At 43.1% G+C, this 23696-nt stretch overlaps 1 protein-coding gene across 1 annotated transcript in view; it reads left to right on the top strand.

Moving 5' to 3' along the window:
• Positions 1 to 23696, top strand: part of LOC126195201 (endoglucanase A-like) — a 113071-nt gene that overhangs the window by 18913 nt on the left and 70462 nt on the right. The window contains exons 2-4 of the mRNA XM_049933715.1: positions 3591 to 3758; positions 8019 to 8297; positions 19406 to 19592. Of these exons, the coding sequence (XP_049789672.1) occupies positions 3591 to 3758; positions 8019 to 8297; positions 19406 to 19592 (634 nt within the window). The remainder of the gene's footprint in view (positions 1 to 3590; positions 3759 to 8018; positions 8298 to 19405; positions 19593 to 23696) is intronic.

Here is a 23696-nt window from a genome sequence, read left to right as displayed (position 1 = left end):
ACATTAGTTGAGAGTACCAGAGAACATGTTATATTGTGCCCCAAACTTTTAGGATGAAAATGAAACAGGCAGTAGAAGATCTCAAAATGAGTATTCTGAGATGAAAAAAAACAGTGGGCAGAAGCAATATTTCTGGAGATACGAAGACTTGAATAAGCAGGGTATGTGAGACGTTAGTTTATGAACCACTAACTTTTAATAATAAACTACTACCTGGCGCGACGACGCTGGTGATGGTACCTTGAAAGCAATACACAGTAATTTGTGATGTGTCCACTTCGGAGTTTGCGACTGTTTACAGCTTATGATTGGTTGCTAAAGACGGAGTATTGTAGGCACAGGTTAGCTGACTCAATTCTCAATACACTCATCAACCTCTGAGCATTGTAAGCGCTATCAGTGTCATCATAGGTTGAAAAAATCGAAATGTACGTTAGTAAAGGCAGCAATAAAAGCTAGATATTAATACAATTCTGCAAAAGATAAAAAAAACTACAAATTTTCAAAGAACGACTCGATATGTAACTTCCTATTTTGTGCAGTTGATGCATTCCTCAATAGTGAGAAATGCCTTTCTAAGCTAACTTTGTATGACATTTTGTAAAGTATTTAATAAGATAGGTTTTCTTTTTGTAAGTAGTGTATTGAAACGTCTAGTTCTCAGGTATGTTTATTATTTTTTGTAAAGCTAAGTCCAGAAATGAGCAGGAGGTAACTTTTGATGTGTATTATGTTGATTAACTGATCGCCGTAATTTGTAGTTTGGGTGGTCTTATTTTGTATACAATAGGCAGCTGAGTATAAACAATTAGGCTGCCGTAATTCTTAGTTTTAGAAAAGTGAATTTTTAGGCCACATTTTGTTGTAAGATGTGTTATGACTGCTGCAACTCATGTGACAGGTCTGTTTTATTACGCAAAACTTTCACTTTCCCCCAAGAGCTTCCACATAACAGTGTCCATTCCAATGTGAACATTTAAAGTATAAAAGAAAGTTAAATAAGACCTAAGCAACATGATATCTCTCACACATCGTGCGGTTAAAGGCGCTGCAGTCTGGAACCGCAAGACCACTACGGTCGCAGGTTCGAATCCTGCCTCGGGCATGGATGTTTGTGATGTCCTTAGGTTAGGTAGGTTTAACTAGTTCTAAGTTCTAGGGGACTAATGACCTCAGCAGTTGAGTCCCATAGTGCTCAGAGCCATTTGAACCATTTGAACCATCTCTCACACATACTTGGAGTTTTCTAAATAAATACTTGGCTTCTGATTATACAGTATAAAGAGTTCTGTGTTCAGTTAGATTCTAGGTGTACAATAATCAATTTAAATAATATAATATTTGTGTCAATTTTATACAAGCTAAAAGCCACTTACTGTTTCAACTTACTTTACAGCTAATTTATTATCTTCAAACCAAATTGTTGTTATTCTAAGTTTCGTTTACTTAATTCCATCAGCTACTTTCCAGTTCGAATTTCCAATTTTAATTATTGTGACACAACGAAAAGATTTACACGGCATTATGCAGTATAGTTATTTTACACGAATTGTACGCAAAAAGAGTGCAATAAAATAAGCAAAAGAGATACAACTTGAAATTTACCTTCTGCCTTCATTAGTAAGGTATTATTCTGTTAGGGTTAAGTTCTAACTTTCTGATGTCAGGAAAACACAGATTTTGTGGAGGACGACAGTTCAATTCCGCGTCCGGCCATCCTGATTTAGGTTTTCCGTGATTTCCCTAAATCGCTCCAGGCAAATGCCGGGATGGTTCCTTTGAAAGGGCACGGCTGACTTCTTTCCCAGTCCTTCCCTAATACGATGAGACCGATGACGTCACTGTTTGGTCTCTTCCCTCAAACAATCCAATCCAACCCAAAACACAGATTATAAATAAGAATTCATAACGGCAAGGCGCCAATCCATTTAATGAGAAACAAATTTTATTCAGAGTAACAGAGTGTATCTGAAACTTTATTTGCAAAACATTTCACTGTTTATAGTTTTGCCCTAAAATCGTATTGAGAATCAGACAACATACTATTTCACGTTTGAAGTACATGCAATATTCTATGCCGTAGTTTAAATCCACTTCTTGCCACCTTCGTTACGTAAAAGGTGCAGGGGAAAATGATGTAATATTTTAGCAACTGAGAAACAACTCGGAAAATTCCCGTGCGTCAGAATACAAAATGTTTTTTATACACTCCTGGAAATTGAAATAAGAACACCGTGAATTCATTGTCCCAGGAAGGGGAAACTTTATTGACACATTCCTGGGGTCAGATACATCACATGATCACACTGACAGAACCACAGGCACATAGACACAGGCAACAGAGCATGCACAATGTCGGCACTAGTACAGTGTATATCCACCTTTCGCAGCAATGCAGGCTGCTATTCTCCCATGAAGACGATCGTAGAGATGCTGGATGTAGTCCTGTGGAACGGCTTGCCATGCCATTTCCACCTGGCGCCTCAGTTGGACCAGCGTTCGTGCTGGACGTGCAGACCGCGTGAGACGACGCTTCATCCAGTCCCAAACATGCTCAATGGGGGACAGATCCGGAGATCTTGCTGGCCAGTGTAGTTGACTTACACCTTCTAGAGCACGTTGGGTGGCACGGGATACATGCGGACGTGCATTGTCCTGTTGGAACAGCAAGTTCCCTTGCCGGTCTAGGAATGGTAGAACGATGGGTTCGATGACGGTTTGGATGTACCGTCCACTATTCAGTGTCCCCTCGACGATCACCAGTGGTGTACGGCCAGTGTAGGAGATCGCTCCCCACACCATGATGCCGGGTGTTGGCCCTGTGTGCCTCGGTCGTATGCAGTCCTGATTGTGGCGCTCACCTGCACGGCGCCAAACACGCATACGACCATCATTGGCACCAAGGCAGAAGCGACTCTCATCGCTGAAGGCAACACGTCTCCATTCGTCCCTCCATTCTCGCCTGTCGCGACACCACTGGAGGCGGGCTGCACGATGTTGGGGCGTGAGCGGAAGACGGCCTAACGGTGTGCGGGACCGTAGCCCAGCTTCATGGAGACGGTTGCGAATGGTCCTCGCCGATACCCCAGGAGCAACAGTGTCCCTAATTTGCTGGGAAGTGGCGGTGCGGTCCCCTACGGCACTGCGTAGGATCCTACGGTCTTGGCGTGCATCCGTGCGTCGCTGCGGTCCGGTCCCAGGTCGACGGGCACGTGCACCTTCCGCCGACCACTGGCGACAACATCGATGTACTGTGGAGACCTCACGCCCCACGTGTTGAGCAATTCGGCGCAGCTAGCGCCATTCGACGGCGAACACCGCGGGTCCTCGTGCGTCCGCTGTGCCGTGCGTGTGATCATTGCTTGTACAGCCCTCTCGCAGTGTCCGGAGTAAGTATGGTGGGTCTGACACACCGGTGTCAATGTGTTCTTTTTTCCATTTCCAAGAGTGTATATTGTGTGTTACTTTCTGACATCAATTACACTTGACATGAAAGTTCTACAGTTGTAAATTAACTTAGAATCCGAATACAGCAGAGGCACTTTCCACTTAACATTGGTTTAATGGACACAAGCTATATCTTCTTCCAGGTGGGACCTATGACTATGCAGAAGTGATTCAGAAGTCTCTGCTGTTCTACCAGGCGGAGCGCACAGGCAAATTATCAGGAATGGATCCTTCTTTGTACTGGAGGAAGGACTCCTGCCTCGATGACAAAGGCCAGAACGGAGAGGATCTCACTGGTGGATACTTTGACGGTGAGTCACTTTTATTTGCATGATTAATGGGCTAAATACACTCTTATTTTTTTAGTTAATGAGAAGGTCATAAAATGAAAGAATTATTGACAAAAACTGCAGATAAAAAGTAGAAGTAGAACTCTTTTTTCCATTTGCAGAGAACTTTCTATATGTTGATATATCAGAACACGCATCAAGGATCATATGAAAGTTTTCCACAGTTGGAATTCTTCTAATGTAATGCAGCTTTCCCACTCAATTTAAGTTAGGAATCCGAGGCTCAGGCTAGTGCACATTTTTAGATTAACTGATGCTCTTCCCTGTCCAAGTAAACGAATGGTGCAAATTAGAGTTTTATTCTATTATAAATCTCTCTCAATCAATAATCTATTTATTCAAAGAAATAGATTAATTAATTAAAATAAAACCAATATCGTTCTCTGCAAGTATGTTAGTGTTATTGTAGCTATCAAGTTAGATGATAACGATGACACCATTATGTTCTGATACCATGACAATCAGAAAATAACTCTGGAAAACCTCTGAAATTTTGTTTTGGAAGTTGATTTGTCTGTTTGTATCAAATAGATTATATTTGATGTATAATTTCTAGATTATTTTCTCATTACCTAACCACCACACATATGGAAGTTTCATCTGATTTGATTCCAAACACAAACAGAAGACGATTTTGTTTATAGGTCTTGTTCAGCAGCTGCGATGCGTATTCTTTTCAACAAAATAAAAATCGCTCGACAGCACCACAAAAGTTTTGTTAATTCACTATACCGGGTTTTGACAGATTAATCTGTCATCTTCAGAAGTTTGATACAGGCATAAACCACGAGTAAGCCGAAGTTAGAGAAGGACTCGATCATGAAGTCGTCGTTTGTCAGAGAGACAAAACCGTTAAAGTGAATTTCATAAAATTTTTGTGCAGCTGAAGGCTGATATTCGTTTTGGTGCGAAGAACAAATAGAACAGTAACACATTTTCCACCAAAGGACTTAATCACTGACAGGTTAGTCGTGCAGCAGAATAGTGTTCATTTACCAAGCAGTTGCCATAAGCCCTCACAGAATGACGATTTATCCATGAGGTCAGCATAGCACTCTTTCCCCCGCCTGACCGCGCTGCTCCTCATTTGTTCTTGCTGCAAGACTACTTGGGGATCACCATGCATTTCCTGTTGCGTTTTATGAGAATTGTTACTTCGTGTAACAGCATGACTTTCACTGTAAAACTTTTCATGTCTGTGTAGAAAATTATCCCAAAGTTTTGTATTATGTAAATGAAGATTACTTCAATGCAACATAACAAATAATACTTGAGCTTGGGAGGAGCTGTGAAAAAAAAAAAATAACAAGTACCTCACCAAAAGGTGACAGTCACATTGAAAAGTAACTTTTAAGGTTTGACCAGGGTAGAGACAGAAAATAAAGTCGGTAGTTGCCAACCGCAAGGTGGAATTATTATAATATCTTTGAGTAGGAGGATCTTTGATGGTTAAGAGAGCCGGGCGAGGGCAGTAAAAACCGGGGAGTCGCAGGTAGGTGTCCAGAGGAAGCAGATGTGTGCAGACAGCTTTAAGGTAGGAGTCGCTCTCGCTGCGCAGTTACCCTAAGAAAACTTTAGCATATAAATGAGAGAAGATATATAATGATTTCAAAATGGTTTTTGTTAGATAATGTTCAGTGTTAGGATTTGTATGTCCAAGGTTTGACATAGTAAGCGTTTTGTAAAATTTTTTGTAAGAGCGATTCGTGCTACAAAATTGTTGGATATCGTAGGTTTTGTGTATGACTTAAAATTTTAACAATATATATACAGGGTGTTACAAAAAGCCAAACTTTCAGGAAACATTCCTCACACACAAATAAAGAAAATATGTTATGTGGACATGTGTCCGGAAACGCTTACTTTCCATGTTAGAGCTCATTTTATTACTTCTCTTCAAATCACATTAATCATGGAATGGAAACACACAGCAACAGAACGTACCAGCGTGACTTCAAACACTTTGTTACAGTAAATGTTCAAAATGTCCTCCGTTAGCGAGGATACGTGCATCCACTCTCCGTCACATGGAATCCCAGATGCACTGATGCAGCCCTGGAGAATGGCGTATTGTATCACAGCCGTCCACAATACGAGTTCGAAGGGTCCCTACATTTGGTACCGAGGTTGCGTAGACAAAAGCTTTCAAATGCCCCCATAAATGAAAGTCAAGAGGGTTGAGGTCTGGAGAGCGTGGAGGCCACGGAATTGGTCCGCCTCTACCAATCCATCGGTCACCGAATCTGTTGTTGAGAAGCGTACGAACACTTTGACTGAAATGTGCAGCAGCTCCATCGTGCATGAACCACATGTTGTGTCGTACTTGTAAAGGCACATGTTCTAGCAGCACAGGTAGAGTATCCCGTATGAAATCATGATAACGTGATCCATTGAGCGTACATACTGACGAAACTAAAATGAGCTCTAACATGGAAATTAAGTGTTTCCGGACACATGTCCACATAACATCTTTTCTTTATTTGTGTGTGAGGAATGTTTCCTGAAAGCTTGGCCGTGCCTTTTTGTAACACCCTGTATACAGGGTGATTCAAAAAGAATACCACAACTTTAAAAATGTGTATTTAATGAAAGAAACATAATATAACCTTCTGTTATACATCATTACAAAGAGTATTTAAAAAGGTTTTTTTCACTCAAAAACAAGTTCAGAGATGTTCAATATGGCCCCCTCCAGACACACGAGCAATATCAACCCGATACTCCAACTCGTTCCACACTCTCTGTAACATATCAGGCGTAACAGTTTGGTTAGCTGCTGTTATTTCTCGTTTCAAATCATCAATGGTGGCTGGGAGAGGTGGCCGAAACACCATATCCTTAACATACCCCCATAAGAAAAAATCGCAGGGGGTAAGATCAGGGCTTCTTGGAGGCCAGTGATGAAGTGCTCTGTCACGGGCTGCCTGGCGGCCGATCCATCGCCTCGGGTAGTTGACGTTCTGGTAGTTACGGACAGATAAGTGCCAATGTGGTGGCGCTCCATCCTGCTGAAATATGAATTGTTGTGCTTCTTGTTCGAGCTGAGGGAACAGCCAATTCTCTAACATCTCCAGATACTGTAGTCCAGTTACAGTAGCACCTTCGAAGAAGGCCGTCCAGAACTTTTCCATTTGCACAAACACCCATTCTCTGTAAACTGTTTATACCAACGTTTAATACACCACCTATCAGGAGGTTTAACACCATACTTCGTTCGAAATGCACGCTGAACAACTGTCGTCGATTCACTTCTGCCGTACTCAATAACACAAAAAGCTTTCTGTTGAGCGGTCGCCATCTTAGCATCAACTGACGCTGACACCTAGTCAACAGCGCCTCAAGCGAACAAATGTACAACTAAATGAAACTTTACAGCTCCCGTAATTCGCCGACAGATATTGCTTAGCTCTGCCTTTTCTCGTTGCAGGGTTTTAAATTCCTAAAGTTGTGGTATTCTTTTTGAATCACCCTGTATATTGAGATCAACATTGTGTTTAATTCTAACAGCCTGAATCATAATCCACATCCCTTGCTTGTACTGAATATGAAAATGAGTAGTAAAGTTACCCACCAATGAAAGAACGTAAAGAAAATGAGGCCTCTATGCAATATATATGTGCAGTTCATGGTTTGAAATCGATTTTGGTATAACTAACGTTATCAGAGCAAAGTTATTTCAAAAAACTAATTTCATGCCATTGCACAACTGGCGTTATTCAAGTCAATATATAATTTCATTAAATAAACATCAGGAGCAGAAGTTAATTTTTCAGTACCATCTTAATGCCATTGCACAAATGGCATTATTCTCTTAAACTTGACTGCTGACTCAAATACATGTTCCATTTCTTCCAAAATGGAGGAGTGCAGGAAACAAGTTCACAGACGCAGTCAGATGCAGGTTTGTTGAATAATTAATTTGGAACAATCTTGTCATTGATACTTTGACAAATAAAAAATGATACAATTTTGTCTAAGATACTTTCAACATTCTAAACTACTTACAAAATTTTGATGACGTCTACTTCATTGTTATAAACTGTTAGATGAATACAGTACCTCCATTGATGTCGCCGCAGTCTGTGGTCAGTAACACAGCAGAAAGCAGTAGCTCTTCGTCAGACTCAATTTAGCACCAGTTTCAACTGTGCACTTGAACCACCACGGTTAAACCAAAGTGTGAAACCAGCCTCTGACTCGACACAATTTGGGGCTCCGCAGCTGGCGACTACATGAAGTTCGGCTTCACACTGGCCTACACACTGACGCTGTTGTCGTGGGGCGCCATCAGCTACGAGCAGGGCTACTCCAGCGCCGGAGCTCTGGACGGCGTGCGCGACGCCATCAAATGGGGCACCGACTACCTGTTGAAGGCCCACGTCTCGGCCAACGAGCTGTACGTGCAGGTCGGCAACACGACCGCCGACCACAACTACTGGGGGCGACCCGAAGACATGACGCTCGAGAGGCCTGCCTACAAGGTCGACACGGAACACCCAGGTATGACTAGCAGCAAATGCAGTGTACACAGATGAGGGTTGACCACAGTCTGATGACAATAACGCAGCAGCCACTACTCTCCTCATGCTTTATGGAAAAACATGTCCAATGTTCTGGCCTATTGATAACTGCACATTAGGAATCTCATTTTGCAAATTCTGTTATTGCTTTTACGAATTCTGAGAAATTCATTAATATATTTTTCTGTTATTGAGAAAAAGAGAAATTATTGAACTAAACCAACTTCTGAAACATTGTGGCGGTTTTTGTGTATCGTCAACATCGACAAGTGCAATGAATATGGATGCTACGATACTCTATGGTATTCTGCGGTTTGAATTCACTCTGTTTTTTTTAGCAGTTTTTGCATTGATTTGATTTTGTAGATGACACTGACAATATTATACACATGTATAAAGCATTATTCAAACTACAACTTCTCCCGGATAATTATTTTGTTCAAATTGCACAAGAATTGCACCTGACGTAGTGTAATAATGTTGACTGTAAGCTGTGTTCATATCACTAAATTTACAGATCGTACATCAGAGCTTTTATAACTTTTTTTTGTCTTCGATGGATTTAATTATTCTTAGCAAATTGATCATGAAAAGGAACCACAGAATACCACCCGCACACAACACTGACGTATGCCAGCAGAAATATTTTTCTCCGTGATTCGTGCGTAGTTTAATTTTGGCCACATACATCAGCAATGAAATCTTGTTCAACAATAAATACCATCAGCACTGTTCTTAGAAAATGCAGTCTGATTCGATTAATTTTTTCTTTTATTAATTGAGTTCAGTACCACCTGTGCACATTTATTTCTTACACATCGGAATATTGAAAGTTTGCAGTTTCAAGTAATTTAAATTTGCCACTGTAATAAAAGTTAAGATGGCGGCCAACAAAAGATAGAGGATTTCTTTTTTAATTAAGATTTTCCCTTTCCCAATAAATCATTTAAATTTTGCTACCAATAAAAAGAAATTATTAAATTATTTCTCAAATTAGTTTAACACAAACCCATGCTATTTTCAACTAGAAGTACAGACGAAGTTGCTATATAATCGCAACTGACAATGGCTGCGCTTCTTGCAGCTATGATAAAACAATTAATACAAAATTATAATTAAAACAGGAAGTGAATTTTCAATAATTAATCATAAATAGTTTTAACGTATCTGGCTCTATTTGTTTTTATCAGCAAACGAACATAAAAGTACAATAATTTTACATTAAATGTTTTTTATTTAACAGACCTCAAATCGATTCGCGTTTTGCGATGTACATCAGAAGAAGACGACAAAAGGGTACAAAACAAAAGAAAAGAATGACATAGATTAACAAAGAATGTGAGACAAATATTGTCTCTGTTTTACATAATTATCATCTTTTAAAGAAATAATTACATAATTGAATGAATATTATCCACACGTTCGTACTCCACTCATAAAAAGAAATATATATACCGTGGATGTTATAACATGGATGATCCTATCACCACGATTTACTGCGTGCGATCCGTACGAGTGTATTTCTAAAAGTTTCATCCAGTTTCACAACCCTATATCTTATACATATATGGAGACAGAAACCTGGGCTGCACCCCAAGTCCTCCATAGGACTACAACGTTTATGTTAAGAAAAAAAGCTGTCTTTACGATTTACATGTTTGCAAATGTAAATGTCGTGTGAATTAGGGTCTCCCGTCGGGTAGACCGTTCGCCAGGTGCAAGTCTTCCGATCTGAAGCCACTTCGGCGACTTGTGCGTCGATGGGGATGAAATTATGTGAATAGGATAACGCAACACCCAGATCCCGAGAGGAGAAAATCTCCGATCCAGCCGGGAATCGAACCCGCTATATTCTGTAGCGCGGACTACTCAGCCAACGGGAGCGGACAGCTTTATGGTGCGTACTACGATTTCGCTTAGGAATTAAGTTTTCAGCTACTTTTCACGGAAGATCAGTGTTCCGTTCCTTAGATTTACGGCAAACGCACAGGCGTCCTGTGCTTTTGTGAGGATGTCCGCGATTACTGTTTTGAGTGCTGTTGTTATACAACCTTATAAATAAATAAAAAACTTTTTTTTAAAATTCAGTGCATTAGTATTTGTAAAATGACTCTTAGTGTTCATTAAAAAATTACGATCATTCCACTTGGGACCTGTGGAATGGTACATTAGCTTATTTGTTTTAGTTGTAAATATTTGTCATGTATTGTTGTTTTTCTGACATGTTCCACATCCTGGAGGACCTCGTCACTACGGATCAATTGGAATGAAAGTAAATCTAATCTAATCTAAATCCAATTTCGCCAAAAGTTTCGGAAGGTGAGACCTATAGGCAGTCTTCCAGTTCTCGTTTTGTTATCAGTCTTCTGAATAATTTGATGCGCCCAACCATTACTTTCTCTCCTGTGCCAACTTCTTCATCTCACAACAGCACATACTTCCAACGTGCTCAATTATATGTTCGATATACTTTAATTTCTCTTTCCCTCTACAGGTCTTACCTTCAGTAGATCCCTTCTTTTTGTGACGCCTTAACACGTGTCTTATTATCTTCTTCTATCTTCTTGCCAGTGTTTTCCATAAGCTTTTTTCTTCGCCTATTTTGTGGAGAGCCAACTCTTTCCTTATCTCAGTGGTGCACCTAATTTGTAACATCCTTTTATAGCACCAAATGTCGGACTCTTGGAATCTATTCTTTTCCGCTTTTCCCATAGCCCATGATACACCAACATAGGATGCTGTGCTGAAAACAAACAAACTTAAAAATTTCTTTCTCAAATTAAGCCCTATGTTTGTTACTAACAGACTTCTCATGGATAAAAGTGGGCTTTGGCCTGTGCCATTCTGTTTTCCCAGCTCCCTTTACGCTTTGTCCTCAGCTCGTGGTCTCGCGCTAGTGTTCTCGCTTCCCCAGCACGGGGTCCCGGGTTCGATTCACGGCGGGGTCAGGGATTTTCACGTGCTTCGAGATGACTGGGTGTTGTGTGTCGTCTTCATCATCATCATTCATCCCAATTTCGGTTGGATGAAGGCAATGGTAAACCACCTCCGCTAGGACCTTACCTAGTACATGTCTCCCGCATCGTCGCCTATGCTCTGTCGAGGAGTATGGAACTTCATCATCTTTACGGTTTGCTAGTCTTATTTGCTTCCGCATCACGTCTTATTTTGCTTCCAACGTAGCATAATAATTCAGTTTCATCTGTCACCAGTTCTGATGTAAAGTTTATCGCTAATCTCAGGTTTACTACTCCTCATTACTTTCGTCTTTTTTTGATTTACCTTCCATCAACATTCTGTACTTATTAGGTAGCCCATTCCATTCAACAGTTCCTGTTGTTCTCCTTCACTTTCACTTAGGATAGCGATGCCGTGAGTGAACCTTACAGTTGACATCATTTCACTCCTAATTTCTCTTCTCACTTCTGAACATGTCGTTTATTTATGTCAGAGATTTTTCGATGTTTAGGTTGAACGATAATGGTAGAAGTATTATTCCTATCTGCTCAATTGGAGGACTTCGTTCTTAGCCTCTCGTTGGTATTGTTTCCTCTTGATTTTTGTAGACGCTGCGTATTACGTATCTATCCCTACAGCTGACACATATTTGTGTTGGAATTTAGAGCATTTTCCGGCATTTTACATGGCCGAATGCTTTTTCTAGATCGACTAATCCCCTAAACTTTTCTTGATTTTTCATAACTGTTGCTTCCATTGTCGAGCACAACGTGAGAATTGTCTCTCTGGTACCTGTACCCTTCCTAATGCCAAACTGATCATCATCTAACAGGTGATATATTTTCTTTTCCGTTTTTCTGAACACTTTTTTGTCGTTGATGCATGTGTTGTTACACTGACCGTACGACAGATTTCGCTCATACCTACGGTTTGCTGTCGTCACGATTGTGTTTATGGTATTTTTCCAAAAGTGTCATGGGCTATCTCCAGTCTTATAGATTCTACAAACCAACTTGAGTGGTAGTTTCCTATAATGATTTTAGAAAATCCAAAGGAATGTTGTGTAACTCTTCCCCCCTTTTCTGATCTCAGTCCTTCCAAAGCTCATTTAAACTGTGACTCCAATAATGGATTCCCTAGTCTTCCACACCGACATACGGCGGACACCCATTGTCTGGAAGCGATGAAACTCTCTGTTGCCACCGGTATTCTCCATTGTGTGCAGGACTGTCATTTCGGCGGCCAGTGTAGGGCATATCTCCATCCCAGTCCCGCGGCACTTCATAGTATACTGTTCGCCGTGCACATTAGTGCTCTGCTACACGGAAACTGTCTCTAATTAACTCGATCAAGAGAATAATTATCGAATTCAACCAAAATTTATAACCCTAAAAAGCAAAAAAGAAAACGTTTTGACATAATTTGACAAGAGCAAAAATCTACAAGCACCTGTTACACGTTACAGTCAAATCAAACTCCATCGGATATTTTGATTCACGTGGTTAACACTAACTTAAAGCACACCGGTCACAAAAGCAGTTATCGATCTCGGCAGACATGACGCTAATAAGGCATACCACTTAATCTGGCCTTAACAGGAGCCGAAATTCGGTGTGGAAGAGTCCGAGAGCTCGCAAGATTCTTCAGGGATGCCATATCCAGCTAAAGCCACACATTGGCAGTTAAAAACCGTAGTGGTACTAAATTACAGGGCTGCTTACACAAATACTCATAGAAATTTTCTATGGAATTACGATCTGTGATTTAGTGGACCAGTCTAGGAGAGACAGAATGCCTGTGTGTTCGTCAAACCAGAAACTTGCGTGCAGCAGTGGAAAAATGACTGTCCTCAATATGAAAGACGGGGTCGCCCACAACAAACTCATAATGAATATGTAGAAGGAAGGGTAACCTTTAGTCACCGGAAATGTTGATATGAACATCCTGATGAATGTTCACAGTAACCTGAACAAGTCAGTCCAATTCACGGTGCAAGAAGCATCTCAAAAAGGCCACAGTAGCATCTCGGCCAGAACTGCATCCTCTAAATCGGTTGATTAAACACGTCACTGTGCAGTCCGTGCCCTCGGCAGTCTGCTTCATTCGAAAAGAGGCGAAACAGCGACTCTTCGGACCACACAGAACGCCTCCAGTCGGGCTACCATCCAGTTCCCATATTGTTAGGTCCATTGACAATTTACAGTTTCATGTTCCACTGTGAGCAGTTGCCTTTTTAGATGTATCCAACACCAAACGTCCTTGCATCCATTACCCTTCATAGTGTTCGATCTCCTGTCGTGAAAGTTATTTCCTGATGTCTTCACTCATGTCCTATCATCGTCTACCTTCTTTTTGTCACTGTTTTCCTTGCTCATTTCTTCCCAATTCTACCAAGAACCTTAAGATTCCTTAACTCATAAGTCCTCCTAATTGTCAACACTCTTCGACAGCACCACTTTTCAGACGCTCCGTTTGTCTTCTGCCGATGTTCCGACTGTCCACGATTCTGTAACTCACAACGTGCTCCAAAGTACAGGGTGTTTATAAATTAGTTATACAAAAGTAACCTTTAATTGTCAAAAAGGTAGATAATTTACAGAAATGTATGATACAGCTTTATTTACAAATGCTCAATGTGGTTACCTTTAGTAGCACGACAGTGTCACATGTTGTTGTTGTTGTGGTCTTCAGTCCTGAGACTGGTTTGATGCAACTCTCCATGCTACTCTATCCTGTGCAAGCCTCTTCATCTCCCAGTACCTACTGCAACCTACATCCTTCTGAATCTGCTTGGTGTATTCATCTCTTGGTCTCCCTTTACGATTTTTACCCTCCCTTGATGCCTCAACACATGTCCTACCAACCGATCCCTTCTTCTAGTCAATTTGTGCCACAAACTTCTCTTCTCCCCAATCCTATTCAACACCTCCTCATTAGTTATGTGATCTACCCTTCTAATCTTTAGCATTCTTCTGTAGCACCACATTTGGAAAGCTTCTATTCTCTTCTTGTCTAAACTATTTATCGTCCATGTTTCACTTCCATACATGGCTACACTCCATACAAATACTTTCAGAAACGACTTCCTAACACTTAAATCAATACTCGATGTTAACAAATTTCTCTTCTTCAGAAACGCTTTCCTTGCCATTGCCAGTCTACATTTTATATCCTCTCTACTTCGACCATCATCAGTTATTTTGCTCCCCAAATAGCAAAACTCCTTTACTACTTTAAGTGCCTCATTTCCTAATCTAATACCCTCAACATCACCCGACTTAATTCGACTACATTCCATTATCCTCGGTTTGCTTTTGTTGATGTTCATCTTATATCCTCCCTTCAAGACACAATCCATTCCGTTCAACTGCTCTTCCAAGTCCTTTGCTGTCTCTGATAGAATTACAGTGTCACATCTGCAGTCAATTTACTTTGAAATCGTATGAAGCAGGTCTTGGTGTATGGTGCCAACTGCTTGGTTATTCTTTATCTCAGCTAGTCCGCGTTTCCGCGAAGCGGAGAATCAGACACTCTTACTTTAATGTAGCCCCACACATAGAAGTCCATTGGCGTTAAATTAGATGATTTGTTGGGCACGATATTGTTCTACCTTGTCCAATCGAAGCAGGAACATCCCTATGGAGGTACGGGACTACGACGATAATGTGGTGGCGCGCCATCTTGCTGGAAAATAAATCTGTGCCCATGATCTGCAGTAATTGAAGCATTAGAAAGTGTTTAAGCATGTCCAGGTACAATATGCCAGTTACAGTTGACTCGACAAAAAAGGAAGGATCGTAAATCTTGTTACAGCTTAAGCGCAAAAAAACATTTGCCTTAGGTTAGTCCCACACATGTTCGATTGCGCGACGTGGTTTCTGCCTTCTCCATATCCGAATATTATGCCGATTCACTTTACAGCAGGTATAGAACGTGCAACTGAAAAGAATTTTATTAAGAAAATCACATTTCCTCTGCATTTTTAAAAATATTTCCGCACGAAACTCAGCTCGTTTTTCTTTGTCACTTTTTCTCAAAGCTTGCAACAGTTCCAATTTGCAGGGTTTAAATGACAGGCTTTTCCGTAATACCTTCTACAGTATAACACTAGGCATATTCAGTTCTAAACTGGTACCTTTCGGTGATTTACCCGGGCTATTAATGTAAGAATGTCGCACTTGTTCAATTGCTGCGCGAGAGGCCCGATTTGTTCCCGAACATTAGCAGCGAGAAACCATAAAGAAAACTGCGCATGCGCTGTGTCGTTAAAGGACTCCATGATGACTGTTGGAGTAACAAATGCCACCCAGTAGGAAGGTCACGAACTAACATTCAAAGCACCCAGCAAGAACGTCACGAACTAACAGTGTTAGTACTGCATTCAGTACTGTATCAAACATTTTTGCAAGTTATTTACCTTTTTTGCAATTAAAAGTTATTTTCATACAAATAATTTATAAATAACCTGTACAATTCTGGTTTAAAGGGCTATGTTTGATACTAGTGGACATCCCTTTTCGAAGAATGCCCTCTTTGTCTGTGACAGTCAGCTACACTACTGGCCATTAAAATTGCTACACCACGAAGATGGCCGGTCCATGTGGCCGAGCGGTTCTAGGCGCTTCAGTCCAGAACCGCGCTGCTGCTACTGTCGCAGGTTCGAATCCTGCCTCGGGCATGGATGTGTGTGATGTCCTTAGGTTAGTTAGGTTTAAGAAGTTTCCAAGTCTAGGGGACTGATGACCACAGATGTTAAGTCCCATGGTAGTTAGAGCCGAACCACGAAGATGACGTGCTACAGATGCGAAATTTAACCGACAGGAAGAAGATGCTGTGATATGCAAATGATTAGCTTTTCAGAGAATTCACACAGGGTTGTGGCCGGTGGCGACACCTACAACGTGCTGACATGAGGAAAGCTTACAAGGGATTTCCCATACACAAACAACAGTTGATCGGCGTTGCCTAGTGAAACGTTGTTGTGATGCCTCGTGTAAGGAGGAGAAATGCGTACCATCACGTTTACGACTTTTATAAAGGTCGGATTGTAGCCTATCGCGATTGCGGTTTATTGTATCGCGACATTGCTGCTCGCGTTGGTCGAGATCGAATGACTGTCAGCAGAATATGGAATCGGTGGGTTCAGGAGGGTAGTACGGAACGCCGTGCTGGGTCCCAACGGCCTCCTACCACTATCAGTCCAGATGACAGGCAGCTTATTCGCATGGCTGTAACGGATCGTGCAGCCACGTCTCGATCCTTGAGTCAACAGATGGGAACTTTTGCAAGGCAACAACCATTTGCACGAACAGTTCGACGACGATTGCAGAAGCATGGACTATCATCTCGGAGACGATGGCTGCGGCTACCCTTGACGCTGCATCACAGAGAGGAGCGCCTGCGATGGTGTACTCAACGACGAACCAGGGTGCACGAATCGCAAAACGTAATTTTTTCGGACGAATCCAGGTTCTGTTTACAGCATCATGATGGTCGCACCCATATTTGGTGACATCGTAGTGAACGCACACTGACAGCGTGTATTCGTGAGGGCCATACTGGCGTATCACCTGGCGTGATGGTATGGGGTGCCATTGGTTACACGTCTCGGTCACCTCTTGTTCGCATTGACGGCACATTGACCAGTCGACATTACATTTCAAATGTGTTACGACCCGTGGGTCTACCCTTCATTCGATCCCTGCGAAACCATACATTTCAGCAGGTTAATGCACGATCGCATGTTTCTGGGTACAGAAAATGTTCGACTGCTGCCCTAGCCAGCACATTCTCCAGACCTCTCACCAAATGAAAACATCTGGTCAATGGTGGCCGAGCAACTGGCTCGTCACAATACGCCAGTCCCTACTCTTGATGAACTGTGGAATAGTGTTGAAGCTGCTTGGGCAGGTGTACCTGTACACGCCATCCAAGCTCTGCTTGACTCAACGCCCAGGCGTATCAAGGCCGTTATTACGGCCAGAGGTGGTTGTTCTGGGTACTGATTTCAGAGGATCTATGCACCCAAACTGCGTGAAAATGTAATCACATGATAATTGCATGTCAGTTCTAGTGTAATATATTTGTCCAATGAATATCCGTTTATCGTCTGAATTTCTTCTTGGTGTAGCAATTTTAATGTCCAGTAGTGTATTTACGTTCCCCATGCTTCGTCTGCCGTAGGTCATTTTGCTCACAAGGTAGTATAATTCCTTAATTTCATCTACTTCGAGATTGCAATTTTGGTGTTAAGTGTGTCACTATTCTCATATCTGCTGCTTCTCGTTACTCTCGTCTTTCTTCAATCCATAGCCTGTAGTCATTAGACTTCATTCGCAACCAGTCTCTGTCGTTTATGATCTACTTACGACCACAGGTTTTAGCTCATGTTATGTGGGTTGGAGTGGTACACCATTCCTGCAACACAGGTTGACGGTCCACATTGGTTCACCACGTACAGGGTTATTACAAATGATTGAAGCGATTTCACAGCTCTACAATAACTTTATTATCTGAGATATTTTCACAATGCTTTGCACACACGTACAAAAACTCAAAGAGTCTTTTTAGGCATTCACAAATGTTCGATACGTGCCCCTTTAGTGATTCGGCAGACATCAAGCCGATAATCAAGTTCCTCCCACACTCGGCGCAGCATGTCCCCATCAATGAGTTCGAAAGCATCGTTGATGCGAGCTCGCAGTTCTGGCACGTTTCTTGGTAGAGGGGGTTTAAACACTGAATCTTTCACATAACCCAACAGAAGGAAATCGCATAGGGTTAAGTCGGGAGACCGTGGAGGCCATGACATGAAATGCTGATCATGATCTCCACCGCGACCGATCCATCGGTTTTCCAATCTCCTGTTTAAGAAATGCCGAACATCATGATGGAAGTGCGGCGGAGCACCGTCCTGTTGAAAGATGAAGTCGGCGCTGTCGGTCTCCAGTTGTGGCATGAGCCAATTTTCCAGCATGTCCAGATACACGTGTCCTGTAATGTTTTTTTCGCAGATGAAAAAGGGGCCGTAAACTTTAAACCGTGAGATTGCACAAAACACGTTAACTTTTGGTGAACTGCGAATTTGCTGCACGAATGCGTGAGGATTCTCTACCGCCCAGATTCGCACATTGTGTCTGTTCACTTCACCATTAAGAAAAAATGTTGCTTCATCACTGAAAACAAGTTTCGCACTGAACGCTTCGTCTTCCATGAGCTGTTGCAATCGCGCCGAAAATTCAAAGCGTTTGACTTTGTCATCGGGTGTCAGGGCTTGTAGCAATTGTAAACGGTAAGGCTTCTGCTTTAGCCTTTTCCGTAAGATTTTCCAAACCGTCGGCTGTGGTACGTTTAGCTCCCTGCTTGCTTTATTCGTCGACTTCCGCGGGCTACGCGTGAAACTTGCCTGCACGTGTTCAACCGTTTCTTCGCTCACTGCAGGCCGACCCGTTGATTTCCCCTTACAGAGGCATCCAGAAGCTTTAAACTGCGCATACCATCGCCGAATGGAGTTAGCAGTTGGTGGATCTTTGTTGAATTTCGTCCTGAAGTGTCGTTGCACTGTTATGACTGACTGATGTGAGTGCATTTCAAGCACGACATACCCTTTCTCGGCTCCTGTCGCCATTTTGTCTCACTGCGCTCTCGAGCGCTCTGGCGGCAGAAACCTGAAGTGCGGCTTCAGCCGAACAAAACTTTATGAGTTTTTCTACGTATCTGTAGTGTGTCGTGACCATATGTCAATGAATAGAGCTACAGTGAATTTATGAAATCGCTTCAACCATTTGTAATAGCCCTGTACATTCAGGGCTCGGTACTGGTCACGTACAAACGCGATAGCGCCTTTCTGCTATTCTGTCACGTTTACACGTCGACCTATCTGACTGCGGTCGTCCCAGACACCCGAATGCTACATATGTGTCACTTCATTGCCACGATAAGTCAGCGGTCGATGGTCAGTTGACCGCCTGACACCAGTTCCCCAGCATCCGCAACGCTCCAGGCCGACTAGTATCCTCTCTTAACTGCTGACCTGAATTTCCTGCGGTGAGCTCACTTAGAATTGTGGCTAGCTCTGAGTTCCTGGTGTGTCTGAGACGCAGGTAACACAGCGGTCTTCCTACTCGGCAGGAACCGACGTGGCGGCCGAGACGGCGGCGGCGCTGGCTGCCGCGTCCGGCGTCTTCCGCTCGGTGGACGCGACGTACGCCGACACCCTGCTGCAGCACGCCAAGGAGCTGATCGCCTTCGCGGACAACTACCGAGCCATCTACACAGAGTCCGGCGCCATACCAGACTCCGACGGCACGGCTTACCTGTAAGGCGCGGCACAGGCCGATACTTCCTAGTTCATCATTCAGATGCATGCAACGCTTCTTTCTCGCGAGTGTTTACTGTTTCTCTGTACTGCTGAGTTCATCCTGAGGAAACAAATCATTTATTTCATTGTATTATTCCCATCCTGGACTTTCTCTCTTTCGTTTTACACTACTGGCCATTAAAACTGGTACACCAAAAAGAAATGCAGATGATAAACGGGCATTCATTGGACAAATATATTATACTAGAACTGACATGTGATTACATTTTCACCCAATTTTGGTGCACAGAACCTGACAAATCAGTACCCAGAACAACCACCTCTGGCCATAATAACGGCCTTGATACGCCTTGTTATTGAGTCAAACAGAGCTTGGATGGTGTGTACAGGTACAGCTGCCCACGCAGCTTCAACACGATACCACAGTTAATCAAGAGTAGTGACTGGCGTATTGTGACGAGCCAGTTGCTCGGCCACCATTGACGAGACGTTTTCAATTGGTGAGACATCTGGAGAATATGCCGGCCAGGGCAGCAGTCGAACATTTTCAGTATCCAGAAAGGCCCGTACAGGACCTGCAACATGCGGTCGTGCATTATCCTGCTGAAATGTAGGGTTTCGCAGGGATCGAATGAAGGGTAGATCCACGGATCGTAACACATCTGAAATGTAACGTCCACTGTTCAAAGTGCCGTCAATGCGAACAAGAGGTGACCGAGACGTGTAACCAGTGGCACCCCATACTATCACGCTGGGTGATACGCCAGTACGGCGATGACGAATACACGCTTCCAATGTGCGTTCACCGTGAAGTCGCCAAATACGGGTGCGACCATCATGATGCTGTAAACAGAACCTGGATTCATCCTAGAAAATGACGTTTTGCCATTCGTGCACCCATGTTCGTCGTTGAGTACACCACCGCAGGCGCTCCTGTCTGTGATGCAGCGTCTAGGGTAGCCGCAGCCATGGTCACCGAGCTGATAGTCCGTGCTGCTGCAAACGTTGTCGAACTGTTCGTCCCCATTTGCTGAGTCAGGGATCGAGACGTGGCTGGACGATCCTTTACAGCCATGCGGATAAGATGCCTGTCATCTCGACTGCTAGTGATACAAGGCCGTTGGGATCCAACACGGCGTTCCGTATTACCCTCCTAAACTCACCGATTCCATATTCTGCTAGAAGTCATTGGATCTCGACCAACGAGAGCAGGAATGTCGCGATACGATAAACCGCAATCGCGATAGGCTACACTCCGACCTTTATCAAAGTCGGAAAGGTGACGCTACGCTTTTCTCCTCCTTACACGAGGCACCACAACAACATTTCACCAGGCAACGCCGGTCAACTGCTGTTTGTGTATGAGAAATCGGTTGGAAACTTTCCTCATGTCAGCACATTGTAGATGTCATCAGTGGCGCCAACCTCCTGAACAGATAATCATTTGCATATCACAGCATCTTCTTCCTGTCGGCTAAATTTCGCGTCTGTAGCACGTCATCTTCGTGGTGTAGCAATTGTAATGGCCAGTAGTGTAATTATTCGCGTGTATCTCATTGCTTCAATCCCCTGTATCCCATTTCATTCGCTGCCTGTATGCTGTGCAAGTGTGTTCAGTGTGCTGTTGTTCATATAGCAGCCTGCGCTTTTCATTTAGTGACGTCGGTTTGTAGTAACGCCCTCAGCGGCATAAAAAGGACATCAGAGCTAGTTTTTTTTTACCTTACCAGTTGTATAGGGATTGTGCTTGCTATGCGCTAACGCAAGATGAGTTAGCGCCTGTCCGGTAACAAGTTGAAGCCGTGTTGGCCACGATCTGCTGGCTGCAGCCCAAAACTTGAGCAGCGCTTGCGCACAAGTGGCGAAGGCTGCGATATCTCTGCTGGCGTTGTAATCCCCCGGCAATTACGATGTCATTGCGTCTTCACATACCATCCAACCGGCTTGTGCTAAATCGAGCCCGACTGGCAGACAGTTATTGGTTCGGGTGTCTCTCGGTGGAAGGCATAGGAGGTAACTGGCCACGCGAGTGTCACGTTAAGCCTTTGTAACATCTACGACGGGCTGCCCTGTCTTCATAACACATTTGAGTCAGCATCTGACGTCTCGCTTGTTATGTCTGGGATCAATTTTCTTGCTACATCTGGACAATCACAGCCATTGGTAGATCAAAAATTAGGCTGGTAATAGAACATCTCAGCGGAATAACAGGCAGCCCGCATCTCGTGGTCGTGCGGTAGCGTTCTCGCTTCCCACGCCCGGGTTCCCGGGTTCGATTCCCGGCGGGGTCAGGGATTTTCTCTGCCTCGTGATGGCTGGGTGTTGTGTGCTGTCCTTAGGTTAGTTAGGTTTAAGTAGTTCTAAGTTCTAGGGGACTGATGACCATAGATGTTAATTCCCATAGTGCTCAGAGCCATTTGAACCATTTGGGAATAACAGGCAAATCTGTAAACAACGCCAGGACGCGCTCAGTCCACTTGCGGGGAGGTGTTGTCCGAGGTTTGAGACTATACCAGCAGATACTGAGCACACTGGCTGCAGGTGGCTCCAAATACGCTTGCCGCCTGTATGCTGAGCCCAGTTGCTTTAGACAGTTGGCTAAACTGGTGAAGACAGTTAGTCTCTCCCGAGGGGTACACACATGGGTTTTTGCAGCCTCGTACCCCGAAAAGATCGCGGCCCGTTGTTTTGGAATCGAGTGGAACATCTAAATAAGAGCGTCAGGCGATTCTGCATGAATTTCAGATGCGAATTTCTCGACCTCCACTATCGAGTCGAAAATTATAGGGTTCCCCTTAATAGGTCAGACGTGCACTATGCGTAGGAATCGACTACTCGAGTAGCAGAATGATTGTGGCTTGCATACGGGGACTTTTCTTGTAGGTTAGAGGAACACCTCCTTTGGGGCAATGATAAGTTTTCTGATGAAAGCAGAGAGAGATATGCTACATTACTCAGTGGAGAACTATTGTCCTGCAGAAATTGTTAACATGGTATTAGTCAACTGCAGAAGTGTTCAGAATTACTATAGTTCCTTAAAGGTAATGGCGTCCGTATAGCTTACGTAGTTATATAATGCCCATACTGTAAGCAAATGAAAGCTAGCTCAAACCAGAAGATAATGAAATGAATATCTTAATTCAGATAGGGATGTACACAAGTGCTTTCGTAGGAACGTGCAAAAATTTAACAGGATATAGAGGATGCTCCACTGAACAATTTGATGTAGGGAACATAGGGTCAGAGGAGCCAGCTTAAGGAGGCACTAGGAGTAAAATTAGTGTACTTTTTATGTACATTTGTTAACTGTAAGTACCATCGTTGACACAATGAACGTACCATTTGTACCGTATCTTACAAAATGTGCTGAAACTTACGTCTGTCAACCTCAATGCAAGCATGACATCGACGAACAAGATTCTGAAGCACTCTGACAAATACCCCTCGTGTGTTTCGAATCACATCACAGGTAGCCCCAATTCTGGCAACTAATTCCATCTCCGTATGCACTGGGGTCTCATTCACAAGTGACTTTAGATTTCCCCATGCGGGGTTCAACTCAAGCGGCCTCGCTGGATTTGGAATACGACCTTCCCTTCCAATCCAGCGACCAGGAAATACTGTACCGGTACTGCTCCATCGTATTGTGCTGTACGTCTCTGAACAGCAGTGAGTAATGAATGGGTCTGCCTTTAATTCATAGCACGTTCTGTCATGGGCCAATGTAAATACGGTACAACAGAGCCACCTTATGGACAAGTAAAGTAAACAAAACGTGCATCATAACTTCCTGGTAATCAGGCTTGCCCTCCTTGTTTCCTTGCAGGAAATAATGAATTTACATGTAAATAAACAGCACAGTACGTGTAAACCTGTACGCAAGTTTGTTGTAAGTAAGATAGGAAAACAGTACTGCTAGACACAGCGGTAGACAAGTTGACTTCCACGTCTTCGTAAGTTAGCTTCTCCGACCCGAAATTCCTATCCTCAAACAGTTCAGTGGAGCATTCTCAATGTCCTGTTACATTTTTGCTCTCTCTTACGGAAACACCCTATATATGTTAGGCTATACGGTAATGACGGCGATATATTTATCTCCAT

The sequence above is a fragment of the Schistocerca nitens genome, chromosome 7, assembly GCF_023898315.1.
Source record: "Schistocerca nitens isolate TAMUIC-IGC-003100 chromosome 7, iqSchNite1.1, whole genome shotgun sequence".
Lineage (NCBI taxonomy): Eukaryota > Metazoa > Arthropoda > Insecta > Orthoptera > Acrididae > Schistocerca > Schistocerca nitens.
The sequence above is the reverse complement of the archived record's forward strand: the minus strand, read 5'-3'. Positions and strand labels throughout refer to the sequence as shown.